This window comes from Salvia splendens, chromosome 4 (assembly GCF_004379255.2).
Source record: "Salvia splendens isolate huo1 chromosome 4, SspV2, whole genome shotgun sequence".
Lineage (NCBI taxonomy): Eukaryota > Viridiplantae > Streptophyta > Magnoliopsida > Lamiales > Lamiaceae > Salvia > Salvia splendens.
The window spans coordinates 37,014,554-37,030,945 of record NC_056035.1 but is presented as its reverse complement, the minus strand read 5'-3'; the positions used below and the strand labels follow the sequence as shown (position 1 = coordinate 37,030,945).

Below are 16,392 nucleotides of genomic sequence, written 5' to 3'. Positions count from 1 at the left end.
AACAAGTACAACCACGAACTGGGTCAAGATACACCCATGAGTCTTCATCTTGTCTTAGACTCATCCTCAACTCGTTCAAATTGTGAAACAGTTGAAGGCATATGCAAACTGTCAGTCATGCTAACAAAAATTCTGAAAATCTAGGAAAGGAAAGAGTAACAATCAAAATGTTTGCAGAAGAAGTTGAGTCGAACATCCACTCTGACAAAAATTTTAAAAATATTTTTGAAGTTTTGAACGCTGTTCTTTCTGTCAAATAACAATTGTCAACCCCCTAAGAGGCTAAGATTCATATTTAAGAAAAAGTTATATAAACATTAATTGATTTCTTTGCTAAAAGGATAACATGCAATAAAGATTTATGAAGTCAATCAAGTAGTCTTATTCCGTGCAGTTGGAGCCCCCAACCAGACCCACAAAAAGTAACCAAACAAATAAATAACGAAATCGCATGATTGTTGCTCTGTGTGTCAATATCTGTTTATTCTGTTGTGTCATAAACATTTCTTTTTTTCCTTGGCATGTTTAAGGACTGATCATTTTGCATTTGCTTATCACTGGTTACTTTCATTACTGTATCTTCTTGTGGGATTCTGTCCTTTTAGTTTACCTCAGTTATCATAATGATATGATTCTTTGTGAATTTCCAGAGACTAGTTAGGAATAGAAAATATGTTTGATCAACATTTCTGGCCACTATTGGTATTTTAACCACGTATTGCAATATCTCTCACTGTTAGCATGTCTGGACAGACTGAATTTATGGTGGATATGAAATGTGAGGGCTGTGTTAATTCAGTCAAGAATAAGTTGGAGACTGTTGATGGTGAGGATCTTAGAAAGTAATACTGCTGTTCTGTTATAACCAGTTACCCTTAGGTAGCTTCATTCTACAATTTAACAATGATTTTTTGCTCATTGCTCAACTTTTAGGTGTTAAAAAAGTGGATGTGGACTTAACCAATCAAGTTGTAAGGGTTCTTGGAAATTCACCTGTGAGGATTTTGACTGAAGCCTTGGACCAGACTGGAAGGAAGGCCAGATTAATTGGACAACTATCTGTAGCTGAGAATACTGCACTGATCTTGAGCTGCTTCACGCCTTGTCTAGCTAGAGCATCCATCACTAGTATCCTATACGACCCAAACTTTGGCCCGAAATCAATGAAATGAATTCTCTCAGCTGCTGCAACAGAGTCAAGAATGGTCTGAACCCCGGTGAAATTTGAGATTTGGCTGTAGGGGAGTTTCTGTTTACATTCAACGACGCCAACTTTGAGATCCATCACTGCTTGTTCAATATCCACATGCTCAACCTCTCTTTCAAGATCTATCCTTCCTCTCTCCACATCAATTTTTTCCCTTACCATAAAATGCGAGAACTGTTTCAATAGGGTGACCTTCAAGAGAGCCCGAGAAGGCTAGCACAAGCAGCTCTTCGGCCTCATCATATTGTCGTTTTGTGAGCTTCTCAGAAGCATCGAGCAGCCATAAGACGCGCTTCAAATGATCAGCATAATCTGATCCAAAAGCTTCCACAAGGTTGGATACATCAGCTCTTTTTTCATATAAGGACTGAGATAGTACCTTTTCAGCCATATCCATGATTGTCACAGCAGAAAGAAGCTGAGATTTCGAGCTATTTTCTCCCCCTTTGGAACTCAAGCGCTTCAGTTTGTTTCCATACCTATTTAGGAGTGCAAATGGTCCGCGTGGAACATCACTGTTGGCCTCAATGTCATGAAGAGGAAGCTCGTTGTTGGCTTCTTCTGCCATGTCTTTGCCTGAGCCGCAGAGTGAGAGGCACTGTTGAGGTATAAGAGTATTTGAAACAAAGCAAGGCGGCAGGGGATTCTGTTTACAGGAACAAGAAACCGGACTCTTTTACCATCCACTTGCTGTTTCTTGAACCAAACGGTTCAATGAAGAAAAGAACCTTTTCTCCACAGCTCTTCTTGAATTTCTTGAAAAGATAGGTACATAAACAGATACAAAGATAGCATATCCGTCAACACTATATCACCCTTGAAGATAGGTACATAAACAGATACAATGGCACTGATAAAATCTTTAATCCCTTGAAGGGTGAAAAAGAAGTTGGTATCGTTCCTATAAAAATCTTTTATCATTTTGTTACCAGCAATATTTAAGCTGTATATATTGTATATTTCAACGTATTAACATGTTTGTTTGAAATAAATGATGTTGGAAGTATGTATAGTGTGAACATCGATCGACTTTATTTAACAAAATATCACAAGCTCCAAACAAATGAAATTACATTATTACACAAAACACAATGAATTGATCACCTCAATCCTAACTGAATTTAAAAGAATCACTTTGCCAACTTCTGATCAAGAACCAGAGCCGTTCCTTATAGATTCAAGAACTTGAACAACCTCAGACATGCTCGGCCTCCGCGACGGCATATCCGATGTACAAATCAGCCCCAACTTCATCACCTGGATCCCCTCATTCTCTGCAAATCCACTCAAACTTCTGTCAAAACATTTTGAAGCAACACCTTTCTCTACCAGACCTCGAACATACTCACGTAACACCACCACCTCATTTGCTGCTTCCTTACCCACCGGCTTCCTCCCGGTGACAATCTCCAACAGAACAACTCCGTAGCTGTACACATCACATTTATCACTGAGCCGCGAGCTCTGAGCCAGCTCTGGTGCGATGTATCCTACTCCATGGTGAACCTTCGTCAAACCATAGCTCCCTAGCAATGGAAGCAGCTTGCCTAGGCCATAATCAGACAGTTTGGCCGTGTAGTTCTCATCAAGAAGCACGTTGGTTGATTTGATGTTGAGATGGAGAACCGGAGGTCTGCAGTCATGATGAAGATAGGCCAAGGCTCTAGCTGTCCCGACTGCTATATCAAACCTCCTCGACCAATTCAAATCTGGATTACTTCGATCATCGTTCAGACCATGCAGATTGTTGTATAGATTTCCCTTGGAAACAAATTCTGATAGAAGCAATTGCATGTTGGATGACCAGTAGTAACCTTGAATTGTGACAAGGTTAGGGTGGTGCAGGCTTCCCAGGAGTCCGATTTCATGCTCAAATTCTTCTTGGCTATTGATTCTTCCAAGCGCTTTCAGCCTCTTCATAGCTATCATTACCCCTCCTTGTAATGTAGTTTTGTACACTGTTCCAATGGAGCCTCCACCAATCAAGCATTCCTTGTCTAGCAATGCCTTCGTGCCCGCTTCCCAATCCTTGTACTTTGAGGGTAAACTTGAGCTGAAGAGGACCAGTTTCCCGAGCATCACACTAGATTCGGATGAAGCTAATGTAGTGGTAGCACTCTCCAAAACCATGGCTTCGTCTCCTCTTTTCCTGCTGCGAGCCCTCGTGTTGATGATGGTTATGACACAGACACCAGTGACAATTAGAGTGGCAGCAACTATGGCAACGATGGCAGAGGCGCTCAGCTTTGGTTTTCTTGCAGGGTTAGTAAGACCAGCATTAGAGCAAAATGTCTCCAATGGAGCACCACAAAGGTCTGGATTGTGAAGAAACGGGGATGGTCCGAACTGCTGGATGCTTCCAACCGAAGGGATTGCACCAGAAAGGTGGTTGGAAGAGACACTGAAGTAAAGCAAGTTTCTCAAGTTTCCTAAAGTGGACGGAATTGAACCAGAGAGCAAATTCTCTGATAAATCTAACCACACTAAGTTGGACAAATTCCCTACAGAGAGTGGTATGTTACCGGAGATTTGATTCTCGTGTAGATCAAGAACTTCGAGGTAGGTCATGTTGTCGAGGTTATGAGGAATCTCTCCCTCCAAAGAATTACCAGAGATATTCCTGCAAACACATTTCATACAATTGAGAATTATAACAACAATGAGAAGAAAATATATAGCAGTGGAAATGAGATTGGATTCGGACTCACAGCTCAAGGAGAAACCGGCATTGGGTGATCTCATTAGGGATCTCACCAACAAGTTTGAGGTTCTGTAAATCAAGAACTTCCAACCATTCTATACTCCCAAACTCTGCAGGAATCGTCCCATCTAACGAGTTATCACCTAATCTCATCACCAAGAGCTTCTTCAAATCTGCAATACCAACTGGTATGCTTCCATTCAACCCATTAAAGCTCAAATCCAAGTACTTAAGGCCACTGCATTTGGAGATAGATGCAGGAATCTCACCATACAGATCATTTCCTGAAATATCAAAAACCTCCAAACTCCTAGAGCAAGTTCCTACATCCGAAAAGGCCCCTTGAAAACCATTCCAAGAAATATTGAAGTATGTAACATTCATCAATCCTATAACCTCCAACGGGGCAGGCCCAGTGAACACATTGCTACCCAGATCTAATAGGTTCAAACTCCTACATTTTGAGACCTGCTCTTCAACACTACCCGAAAGCTTATTACTCCTCACAGACAGATATGAAATTGCTGGAATTTCACACAATTCAGGAGGCAATCTCCCACTAAGACCGTTGAAAGACAAATCAATCCCTTCTAGATTGAAGCAGTTCTTAACAGACACGGGGATTGGGCCCGAGAGGTTGTTATGTGCCAACGACACGAACCTAGTCTTGTAACAGTTATTGAACAATGCTGAAGGTATCTCTCCATTATACTCATTTCTTGACAAATCAAGAAACCTTATGTTTGGCAAATCTCCAAGAAACTCCGGGATTGATCCAGAAAGTGCGTTGGAGCTTAAATTGATCTTCCGCAATGAACCAATATCACCATACTCAACAGGAATATTACCAGTTAGCTTATTCCCAAACAATGATATAATCCTCAAAGATTTCAATCCAGATAATGCAGGGGATAAGAACCCACCAAGACTACAATTCCACAAGAGAATTTTCACAACATTTCCATCCGAATCACAAGATACCCCACCATAATCTTGGCAGGGGTTTTTACTAGAATCCCAATTCTTCAAACAATCATAAGGGTCATCCCAAATGTCACCCTTGAATTGAAGCAAAATCTCCTTTTGGGTAATGGGAGAGACAAAGATTGAGACAATATTAAGCAGGTAGAAGGCGTAAAGAAACGCAATAGTATGGGAAACTGTACCTAGTTTTCTCATGATCCCAACAAAACAACAGCATTTTACCTGCAAGATCAGCTCCTACTCACATCTGCAGATATACTCAATTTTATCATTAAAAATGTGATCTTGTTTTGTGTGCATAATTGGAAATATGATGGAATTGATTTACATTGATACACATGCTATAAAGATTGCCCTTTTAAGCTGCTATTTGCAAATCTCTTTATTGAGCTTCAACAAAGTACAAGACTTCAAGAAGCAGGGTACCACTGTGTGTCTGTGTGTGTGTGTGATTGAGAGAGAGGGAGAGCTGGATTGAAAGAGAAGGGTGCAATTTAATGTCTCCACTATTGATTATTTGAGCTAGGTGTTCATGTAAGTCTGTATGAGAGAGAGAGAGAGAGAGAGAGAGAGAGAGAGAGAGAGAGTTTCAAGTAATGTGAATACAACGGCAGCTCTTTCTCTTTCAAACACAGTGGCACAAGGTTGATGATGCCAGAAGAAGTAAATAAGGGATTAAAGCATTAAAAAAGTCGAGAATAATAACCCAATCTGTCAGCTAAAATCTTGGCCATTATTATGTTATCGATGAAGGTGTCAGTTTCAGCACAGAAGAGAAAGCATTTACTACCTTCAACAACCGCCCCCACCTCCGCCGCGGCAGATTCCCCGCAGTCACCGGAAAACAGCAACGAACAAAAAATAAGTACCTAAAAAAAAAGTTGGTAGAATTAAATCCGTTTTGTTCCGCATTAAATATTTTTGTCCGCATTTCCATTTGTATTTGCGCACCATCAATTATTTTTCGAATAATAATACTCCAGTTCTTAAACTTTTTAATAAATTTCATATCATGTTCTCAAGCAGTCAAACTTTCATTTATTTTTTACATAGCCCCGCGTTTAATAGATTGTCTAATTATAGCCATAATTACGATGAATTTTTCATTGTTTATTGCCATATTTACAACTGAAATGACGACTTGTCACTCTATTTGAGGGAGTTTACAACGGTAGGAAAAAATCCGGTTTATGATTTTGTTTTAGGGCGTTTATCTGAAAATATTTCACCAATTAGTACCCTTTTTTTCATTTTAAGAATAAAATTACATGAAAAAAATGTGGACAATCAAAATAATGACGGCGATAGTTAAAATTACAATTGGTTGAATGATAGATGTTTGGTTTTGGATAATCAATATGTAATTTGTGTAATTGTCGTGTAATATTTATTGTCACAACGATATTTCAATCACAAGAAATGTTTTACATAACTTACTATTATTAAAAAAAATAAAATAAGGCATACTAAATACTATTATTTACCTAAATGGTGAAACATTTTCAGATAAACACCATCAACAATGAGATAAAATAGACTCTTTACCCATGAAATTTTTAAATCCTAAACTCTATGTAGAATTTAGAACGACTTAATAACGAGGGGTATATTTCTTTATTATTCTCTTACTGGCTACTTTTGAATGATTGAATCTAAAATATATTAAGTACTAGTATAAATTAATTTCCAGAACTATCCAGAAATCAGTAGCCGTTGTACGATAAAAAAAATGGAATATATGTTGAAATTTAAGAAATTGATGCATGCATTAAGTTACAAGTCCAAGAGTGGTTGAAAAATGGGGTACTACTACATTATTTATGGGATGGGATCCCCTGCTGTGGTGGGAGCACAGCAGGGGCTGCTGCTCCTCACAAAAATATTTTAATTTTTTTTTTTTTTTTTTAATCATTTGAATTTAATATTAAAATATTTGTATAGGAGAGGCACAGCAGCCCCTGCTGTGCTCCCACCACAGCAGGGGATCCCATCCCATTATTTATAGCTTTTGCTGCAAACAACATTTTTTATTTACTTTCAACATTCTTGAATAGTAGTAGTTGAGTAGAAGATTTTGTCCCAAAATACTTTTATGTTTTGACAATCGATCGATAAAACGTGTTTATAACTTTACTGTTAATTTGTTTACGTGAGTTGATTAGTTATTGATCGAAAATGAGTCGTGGATATTTTAAATACTATTAGAAAATTCATTCTTTTCATTTAACTATATAAACACATTTTACGAGTATAATATAGCACCATAGTGTAAAGACTCAATTTAACTATATAAAGAACTAGTAATTGCTATCTAAATTGATGTGTATTGATGAATCCGCGAATTATTGATGTTAATAAATGCTGGTAGAGAATGAAGATTATGACACAAAGAATTTACGTGGTTCGATTTACTGAAGTAAATCTACGTCCACGGGAAGAAGGGAGGGCAAGATTGTATTGCTTGATCTGGGATTACAGCTTACAACACAGACTTGCTATATGCTATTTTATCTCTAGAGAGCTTAACCCTTTTCTATCTGATCTAAGTTCTATTTATACATTGAACTAAGATCGTGGTTTGCAGCCCCACTAACAAGATCGTGGGTGAGCAATAACTGCTCAATAACTGCTTCATACCACTAAATAGATCGTGGGTATAGTGGAGGTCGTGGAGGCCTTTCATGAGTCCACTAACTCCTAGTTCGGTCGAATGCTGAGACCGAACTGCTGGACTTTACCGATCAACTCTTGCCGATCTGAGAGGAGAGCTTGACTGGTCGGCTTTTACCGAGCTGTAGGCTGAGTCCGAACTCTTTGGTCGTGCCGAACTCTTTGGTGCCGAACAGATACTCTTTCTTGGGCTCTGGGCTGATGGGTCGTCGCTGTTATTGGGCTTGCCATTAGGGTTTAGTTCATACCCCATCACTACCCCCCCCGAAAAGCGGAGTGAATCACTTCGGCGAGGTGAGTCACTTCGGCATTCTGGATAATGGTAAGGGGGAGGCTGACGTCAGGGGACGTGCCTTGCGCGTGCCTGCATTAAATGCGACAGTAAAATCCGGCCGTTGAATCCTGAAAAGGTGGGATTCGAAACGGCGCAACGATCTCGAAATCTTTCCCGAATCTGATAAGTATGCTCCTTTTTCCTCATTTGAACACTTTTGCTGTTGCGTCTTCTATACTCTCTCTTTTTCGAGAAATTTTCTTCCGCTTTCAAGAGCTTCTTCAGACTTTCTTCATCTTCAAAAAGTAAGAAAAATGTCTTCTTCTTCTTCGGAGTCGGGTAGCGGTAGGAAAGGGGATAAGAGGTCTTCTGGCCGGAAAGAGTCCGGGGAGAAGACCGTAGAGTATTTCCCTAGTATTTTGAGTAAGGATACTGTGATATCCCTACCCGAAAAATACTTTTTTCCTGGGGGGAAGGCGGTGGTACCTGACGGTGATCATAGGGCTGACTCCCCGCCGGAGGGGTACGCCACCGTGTACGAGGCCTGCTTAGAATGCGGGCTTCGTTTCCCCCTCCCTTCTGCCTTTATAGATTTACTAGATTTTTTTCAGCTTCCTTTAGGCCAAGTGACTCCGAACTCTTGGAGGCACTTGTCGGCCTTCGCTGCCGAACTCCGTAGGTTAGGAAGGGATTTGTCTTTGAAGGCGATCCTTAAATTCTTTCAATTTAAGAGGAAAGGGTCTTGGTTTTACTTGATCCCTTTACAGCCCTTTAGAGCCTTTTGTAAAACGAAGTGGCCGAAGTGGCAAAATCGCTTCTTCTACTATGATAGGACCGCGGCTCCTAGTTTTCCCTGGAGAGGGCCGGAGTCCGTTATCCGTCACCCTCGGCCTGAACCGTTGGACGAGCTCGATGGCGAGCTCAACAAGATTCCCATAGTTAGGAAACAATACCCGGAGTCTGAGCTCGTCAAGGGCGACGTCGTGTTCGACATCTCGTCTTCGGACGAAGAGGCCGAGGGTGAGGATTTCTCTTTATCTTTATGCTCTACTGCTTTAACGAAGAAAACCTGACTTTGCTTTCTTGCTTTTTGGCAGTGTACATGCTGAGTAAGGCTACCCGAAAATCTTCGGAGTCCAAGGAGCCGGAGAGGCCGAAAACCACCAGCTCGGCGTCTGATGCCGAGAGGACTCCGAAAAGGCAAAAAACCTCTTCGGATCCGAAGAAGCCGGAGTCGACTTCGGCAAAGGGGAGGGGGAAGGCCCAGAAGCCCCCGAGAGCGCCAGAGAAAGACGTGGTCTTGGCGCCTCCTTCGGAACATATCTGTGAGCCGTTTTTATGGCCCACGGACTTCGCCGAGGTGAATTCTCTTCTTGATTTTCTGGCCTTGCTTTTTTCCTGTATTTTTTGTGGCCCCTTTGTTGACTTTTTTCTTTATTCATTTTCAGAGGAACGATATGCTCTCCAAGCTCGTCGCCGTCGAACTCTCCAAAGCGTCCAATGACTATGCCGAGATGCAGAGGAAGTTGGCGGCTGCTTGTCATCGGGCCGAACAGGCTGAGGCTAACTTTGAGAAGGCCAGAGCTGCTAGGATTTCGGCCCAGGATGAAGCTCAGTTTGCCAAAAACCAGCTCGTCATCCAGCGAGAGCAGACGAAGCGGAGCGATGCTGCTGCCGTGGTTGCCCAAGGGGAGGCTCTCCGTGTTTACACGGAGAAACTCTTTTTGAGCAGCCAGTTCTCGGCCTTTGTCGGTAGCCTGGTAAGGCTAATTGCCGATAAGGGCGAGCAGGGGGCCGACGTCGTGCTGCCTCTGTACAGCCGAGAAATAGCAGCTCGGCTTCAGAATCTGCCGCTCCTTGAGGAGCTCGCTTCATCTTCGGTCCTGCTTTCTGCAGACCGAGTCCGGAGTTGCCGAGCTGATCGGGACGAGAACCTGGAGGCTATCTTTGCCTCCGTGGGACCCGTTTCACCCGCTTCGACTTACAACGGAGAGGGTGAGGCCGAGCCGCCGGAGCTGGAGGCCGAAGTTGAGCGGGCCGGGCATCCGGAGAAGGAAGCCGATCAGGAGGCGGAGGCGAGGCCGGCAGGAGGCGAGGCCGAGGCTGAGGTAGCTCAGGAGAAAGAAGCTGAACCAGACCAAGGAGCCGGAGACGAAGCTGGCGGAGTATGATTTCGTCTCCCTTCTCTTAGTCTAGTTTCTTCCTTGTAAAATGGCCTTGAAGCCCTCCCAGTGTAAAAAATTTTCCTTGTGAATGAAAAATTCTCTACACTTGTCTTCGTATAGCTTTTCGTACTCGCCTTTATTCCTGTTGTATTTTACTATCTGCTCGGTACAGCTGCCGAACTAACATAGCTGCTTTGTACTCAAGGAGATGGAGTTACTTCACTGGAAACGGCTGTACTCTTCGGCTTTAGACGAAGCTGAGAAAAGAGCTATAGCCGATCAGACGAAGAATGACGAGCTTCTGGCTCGTTTAGTGAAGCTGGAGGCCGATAATAAGGACTTAGAGTCCGATAAGAAGGATCTGGAGGCCGAGCTGAATACGACCATTGCTGAGAGGACTGCGTACGAGGATTACATCCGTGTGCGCGGGGGATTGACCATATCAGATGTTCAGAGTCGAGTTGACGAACTGTGGGAGGAATATCATGTACTCCGGAGGGACAATGCGCTGGAGAGCTCGACTTGCCAACAAGTTGTGAAATCATTACGGCGCTGGGCTTCTCGGTACGACATTGTTCTTTCTCGGCGCCCCTCCATAGAAAGATTCCTTCGGCATGTCGTGCCAACAGATGCTCGCACTCCAGATCAAGCCTCTGGTTCCCTTGTTCAAAATCCTACTTCCAGTCATCAACGAACTCCGGAACAGCCGGAAACGTCAAGACGAGAACGGGCTCAGGAGCAACCGGAATCGTCAAGACAGGGACGGACTGACATTCGCCGAGGAGTTGTGACTATGAGCGAGCAAGATCAGCAGATGATTATTGCAGAGACTCTTCATCGCCGAGGTGTTAGGACTTCTCGGGCTCGGGGAAGAGGCGTTGGGTCGAGGATAGCATCTCGTCGACCTGCTTATTCTTCATCTGCTCGGAACAACCGAACTCGGCTTCCAGAGGATTTTGCAGATAGGTGGCTTAACTTCAGCAATCCTGGACAGTAGAATAGTCCTTTGTAATAGCGTAACGCCATTTTGTAGGGTAGCTGAGTTGTATGCCGAACAAGATTTGAAAAATGAAATTTTGTTTTCGCTTCTAACACTGTATTTACAGCTTAGCGAAAAAATTTCATCGTACTTGTCCTCGGTCTTATGAAGTAAACTTCTTTGACCGAACTTGGTCCTTGGTCTTATGAAGTAAACTTCTTTGACCGGACTCGTCTTTGGTCTGATGAAATAAACATCTTTGACCGGACTCGTCTTTGGTCTGATGAAATAAACATCTTTGACCGGACTCGTCTTTGGTCTGATGAAATAAACATCTTTGACCGGACTCGTCTTTGGTCTGATGAAGTAAACATCTTTGACCGGACTCGTCTTTGGTCTGATGAAATAAACATCTTTGACCAGACTTGGTTTGTGTTCTAATTTGGCGATTTTTGTCGCCGGGATCGAACTTTCCCTTGTCCTAATTCGGCGAGTTTTATCGCGTGGATCGGACTTTCCCAGTTAACCGAAGTGGTCTTATGCAGTAAACCTCTTTGACCAGACATGGTCGTCCCCGGTCTTATGAGGTAAACTTCTTTGACCGAACTTGGTCGTCCTAATTCGGCGAGGTTTATCGCGTGGATCGGACTTTCCCTTATTGCAGTTCGTTTCAGACGAAGTGCTTGTTAAGCTGAATTGCGGTCTTGTATCCTCCTTGGAAGCTTGGACTCACAATCATTGGCTTATTGCAGTTCGTTTCAGACGGACTGCTTGTTAAGCTGACTTGTGGTCTTATATCCTCCTTAGAAGCTTGGACTCACAATAGTCTTTAATAATCGATCTAAAAAGGGGATCAGTCTTTAAAGAACGATATACCTTGGTACCACTTGTAAGAGACGACAAGCACATAGAGACAAAACACATAGAGAAAAAATGAAAAAGACGAAAGAAAAAACTTTAAACTTTTTATAAAACGACAAGTAAAAGGTACAAGTAAAAACAAACAAATAAAAACATGTACCCCTATGACCGAACTAGACACAAGACAGACTGACCGGACTTTGTCTCTTACAAGTGGAACTTCTTGAGGTTGGAGACGTGCCATGTTCGGGGTACTTGTTCTCCTGACATGTGAGTCAATTTATAAGACCCTTTGCCGAGGACCTCTGACACCCGATATGGACCCTCCCATGTGGGCTCGAGTTTGCCCAGCTTTTCTGCTCGGCTTACTTCGTTGTTTCTCAAGACGAGATCTCCCACTTGAAATTGAAGCTTTTTCACCCTTTGGTTATAATACCGGGCTACTTGCTCCTTATACTTGGCTGCTTTTATGCACGCCAATTCTCTTCTTTCTTCGGCGAGATCTAGTTCTGCTCTCAGTCCGTCGTCATTCATTTCTGAGGAGAAATTTAGAGTTCGGGGACTGGGTACGCCGATCTCCACCGGAATTACGGCTTCAGTGCCGTACACCAGACTATACGGAGTTTCACCGTTGGAGGTTTTGGGTGTAGTTCGATAGGACCATAGGACTTGAGGGAGATTTTCTACCCATTGTCCTTTGGCTTGTTCTAACCGAGCTTTTAACCCTTTCACCAGAATCCGGTTCGTTACTTCCGTTTGTCCGTTTGCTTGGGGATGGGAGACCGAAGTGAACCGCTGTTGAATGTTCAGCTCTTGGCACCAATTCTTGAACGTCTTGTCGGTGAACTGAGTCCCATTATCCGAGATGAGGATGTGGGGTATGCCAAATCGGCACACTATGTTCTTCCAGACGAAGTCCAATGCCTTTGAGCTCGTTATCGTAGCTAATGGTTCAGCCTCCACCCACTTCGTGAAGTAGTCCACGGCAACGATAAGGAATTTCATTTGCCGAGGAGCTTGAGGAAGTGGTCCCACTATGTCTATGCCCCATTGCATGAAAGGCCAAGGGCTTTGCATAGTGTATAGATCGGTCTGCGGCATCCTTGGGACATTTGCATGAATTTGGCACTTCGTACACTTCTTGACGAGCTGCACTGCCTCTTGTACCATGGTTGGCCAATAATATCCCCATCTCAGAACTTTTTTAGCTAAAGCTCTGGCTCCGATGTGGCTACCGCACGATCCTTCATGAACTTCTCTGAGGATGTAGTCCGTCTCTTCTGGTCCTACGCACCGCAATAACGGCTGGAGGTAAGACTTTCTAAAGAGGACTCCTTCATGAAGTTCGTACCGAAGTGCTCGGCATGTGATCTTCCGAGCTTCTCTCTTATCCTCGGGCAATTGTCCTTGATCCAGATACTGCAAGATCGGCGTCATCCAGTTCGGCGAGCTGGATACTGAATGTACCTCGGCTTCATCAATGCTTCGATGCATTAATTCTTCCGCCTTTGAGTTCGGATCTGAGGCCAACTTACTTAAGGTATCTGCTCGGCTATTTTCCGCTCTGGGAATGCGGATTATCCGAAAATAGGAGAAACTTCGGCTGATGCTTTGCGCTTTGTCCAAATACTTCTTCATTCTCTCGTCACGAGCTTCACTTGCACCCAACATGTGATTTACTATGACTTGTGAATCACAATGGACTTTGAGAGATTTGACGAGCAGACTTTGCGCTAACTGGAGTCCGGCCAGGAGGGCTTCGTACTCGGCTTCATTATTAGTAGTGGGGAATAGGAACCGAAGTGAGTAGGTTACCTCGTGTCCGTCGGGAGCGACAAGTAAAATACCAGCTCCACTTCCCATCTTGTTTGAAGCTCCATCTACGAATCCGCTCCAGCAGTCCGGCGGCTCTACTTCGGATTCCAAGGGCTGTGCTAGCTCGGCATTGGCAGAATTCTTCTGTTCGGCAATAACAGGAATTGCTTGATCGAACTTTGCTTCTGCAAGAAAATCTGCCAAGGCTTGTCCCTTGATGGCTTTCCGAGGTAGATATTCAATTGTGTGCTCTCCCAACTCTATAGCCCACTTGGCGATTCTGCCTGATGCTTCTGGTTTGGTCAACACTTGCCGAAGTGGCAGATCAGTTAAGACGCATACCTTGTGAGCATAGAAGTATGGCCGCAGTCTCCTTGCTGCATTTACTAATGCCAGAGCAATCTTTTCCAGTGGTTGATACCTTGTTTCTGGACCTCTTAATGCTCGGCTTGTAAAGTAGATGGGAAGCTGCTTTAGGCCTTCTTCTCGTACAAGCACCGCGCTGATGGTGTGATCCGATGCCGCTAAGTATAAGAATATTACTTCGGCTTCGGCTGGAGCAGAGAGCATAGGAAGCTCGGCTAGATAACTTTTGAGCTCGTCAAAGGCCTTTTTCTGCTCGGCTCCCCACTCGAACTTTGGTGCCTTTTTCAACACCGTGAAGAACGGCAGTTGCTTTTCGGCTGCTTGAGAAAGGAATCGATTCAGTGCGGCTAGACATCCGGTTAGCCTTTGCACGTCATGTATGGACTTCGGCATTGCCATGTTTTGAACAACTTGGACTTTTGAGGGGTTTGCCTTGAGTCCGTCCTTTGAAACCCAACAACCCAGAAACTTTCCCGAATCTACCAAAAAGGTACACTTTTGGGGATTAAGTTTGAGGTTGACTTTCTTGAGCACGTTGAGAGTGGACTTGAGGTTGTGCTCGTACTCCGAAGTGCTTTTGCTTTTGACGACTATATCGTCAACATACACTTCGACCTCCTTTCCAATCAGGTGCCGAAAAAGCTTGTCTACCATCCTTTGATAAGTGGCTCCGGCATTCTTTAAACCGAATGGCATCTTTTTATAAGCGAAAATGCCGAAATCAGTAATGAAGGCCGTTTTTGAAGCGTCAATCTCATCCATTAAAACTTGATGGTATCCTTTGTACAGATCAAGAAAACAAAAAATTTCAAAGCCTATCAAAGCTTCTACTTTTTTATCTATGTTCGGAAGGGGATAGCAATCTTTGGGACAGTGCTTATTTAGATCGGTGAAATCTATGCACATCCGCCATCCTCCTTCCTTTTTCTTGATCATGACAGGATTGGCCACCCACGAAGGATACTTCACTTCGAATAACACATCCGCCTTCAATAATTGACGGACTTCGTCATGGATGACTTGACTTCGTTCTGCCGCAAAGAGTCTTTGCTTCTGTTTTATCGGCCGGACTGAAGGATCAATATTTAACCGATGAGTGATTACCTCGGGGGGCACTCCGGTCATGTCCAACGGAGACCATGCAAAGACGTCTTTATACTCCTTGAGGAGCTGGATGGTTTTTTCCCGAAGTAGGGGCGTTCCCGCGAAGCCGATCTTAACCGTTCTGGATGGATCGTCTTCGTACAGCTGAACTGTCATCGAGTTCGGCTCCGGTATGACTTCGGTCATCGCCTCTGACTCCGGCTGCTGTGATTGCTATGCTTGGTGGTGCCGATCTGACTGCTCGGCACTTCTAAGCGCAATTTGCAGACATTCCTTTGCTCTCTTTTGGTCACCTCGGATGACCGCTATCCCTCCTTTAGTAGGGATCTTGATGGTGAGGTGATAGGTGGAGCAAACGGCCCGAACTGTGTTGAGCCAGTCTCTTCCCAGGATGACGTTGTACGGGGACCGAGCTTTCACCACGAAAAACTCAATCATCGTACTGGAGCTAGTAGGCGCTTTCCCCACCGTGATCGGAAGGCTGATAATACCTTCAGGGCGGGTGTCCTCCTGGGTGAAGCTCTTCAGGGGAAGCGGAGCCGGACTGAGCCGAGCTGGGTCCACTTCTAGTTTGTCGAAGCACTCTTTAAAAAGAATGCTAACCGACGCTCCTGTATCCACAAACACCCTGTGGATCAGTTTGTTTGCCACTCCGGCTTGGATGACAATGGCGTCTTGGTGAGGAGAGATGGCCGGGACGGGATCAGCAGCCGAGAACGTAATCACTTCGTCCTGCTTCAGCCTTTTATGCGTTGGCTCCTCTCGATTGGAGCCTCTGCGTTCTGACTTTAGGGACGACTTGGTCTTCCCGGCAGGGAGCGCGTCAATAGTCTGGATTACTCCATCATATTGCGGCTCGTCATCGTCTTCGGGATCCGGCTGCCTTTTCGGATCCTGAGGAGCGCAGTTCGCACCACTCTGCTTTTTATTCTTCTTTGGCTGCTTACTTCGGTATTTTTTCAATGTCCCTGCCTTCACAAGAACATCGATGCCTGCAGCCAAGTTTCTGCACTCCTCAGTATCGTGACCGTGGTCTTGATGGTAGGAGCAGTAGTTATCCTGTGGTCGGCGCGCGGCTGATTTCGTCATCCGCTTTGGCTTTTCGAACAGGTCAGAGTGCAGTTCGAAAATTTCCGCTCTCGGCTTGTTCAGCGGTACGAACTGAGCGGGCGGCTTCTCGGGATTGAGACGAGGTCCCAATCTGTCTTGCACCGGAGCCCTTTGAATTCTTTCAAATGGAGTCCGGCGAGGATGCCCCTGATCGCT

The 16,392-nt window shown here is 44.2% G+C and overlaps 1 protein-coding gene across 3 annotated transcripts; it reads right to left on the bottom strand.

Annotated features, from left to right (window-relative positions):
- Positions 1–2,217: 2,217 nt before the first annotated feature.
- LOC121799798 (probable LRR receptor-like serine/threonine-protein kinase At1g12460) lies at positions 2,218–5,755 on the bottom strand. Of its 3 annotated transcripts, none has more exons than XM_042199275.1 (3): positions 5,683–5,755; positions 3,916–5,139; positions 2,218–3,827 (listed from the first exon to the last, which is right to left on the bottom strand). In XM_042199275.1, exons 2-3 carry the CDS (start codon positions 5,085–5,087, stop codon positions 2,357–2,359), a joined length of 2,643 nt encoding a protein of 880 aa, XP_042055209.1. In that variant the 5' UTR covers positions 5,088–5,139; positions 5,683–5,755; the 3' UTR covers positions 2,218–2,356. The 3 variants fall into 3 exon arrangements, with proteins under 3 accessions (XP_042055209.1, XP_042055208.1, XP_042055210.1); XM_042199274.1 differs by having other exon boundaries at positions 5,221–5,752; XM_042199276.1 differs by having other exon boundaries at positions 3,916–5,114; positions 5,683–5,743.
- Between the last annotated feature and the right edge of the window lie 10,637 nt (positions 5,756–16,392).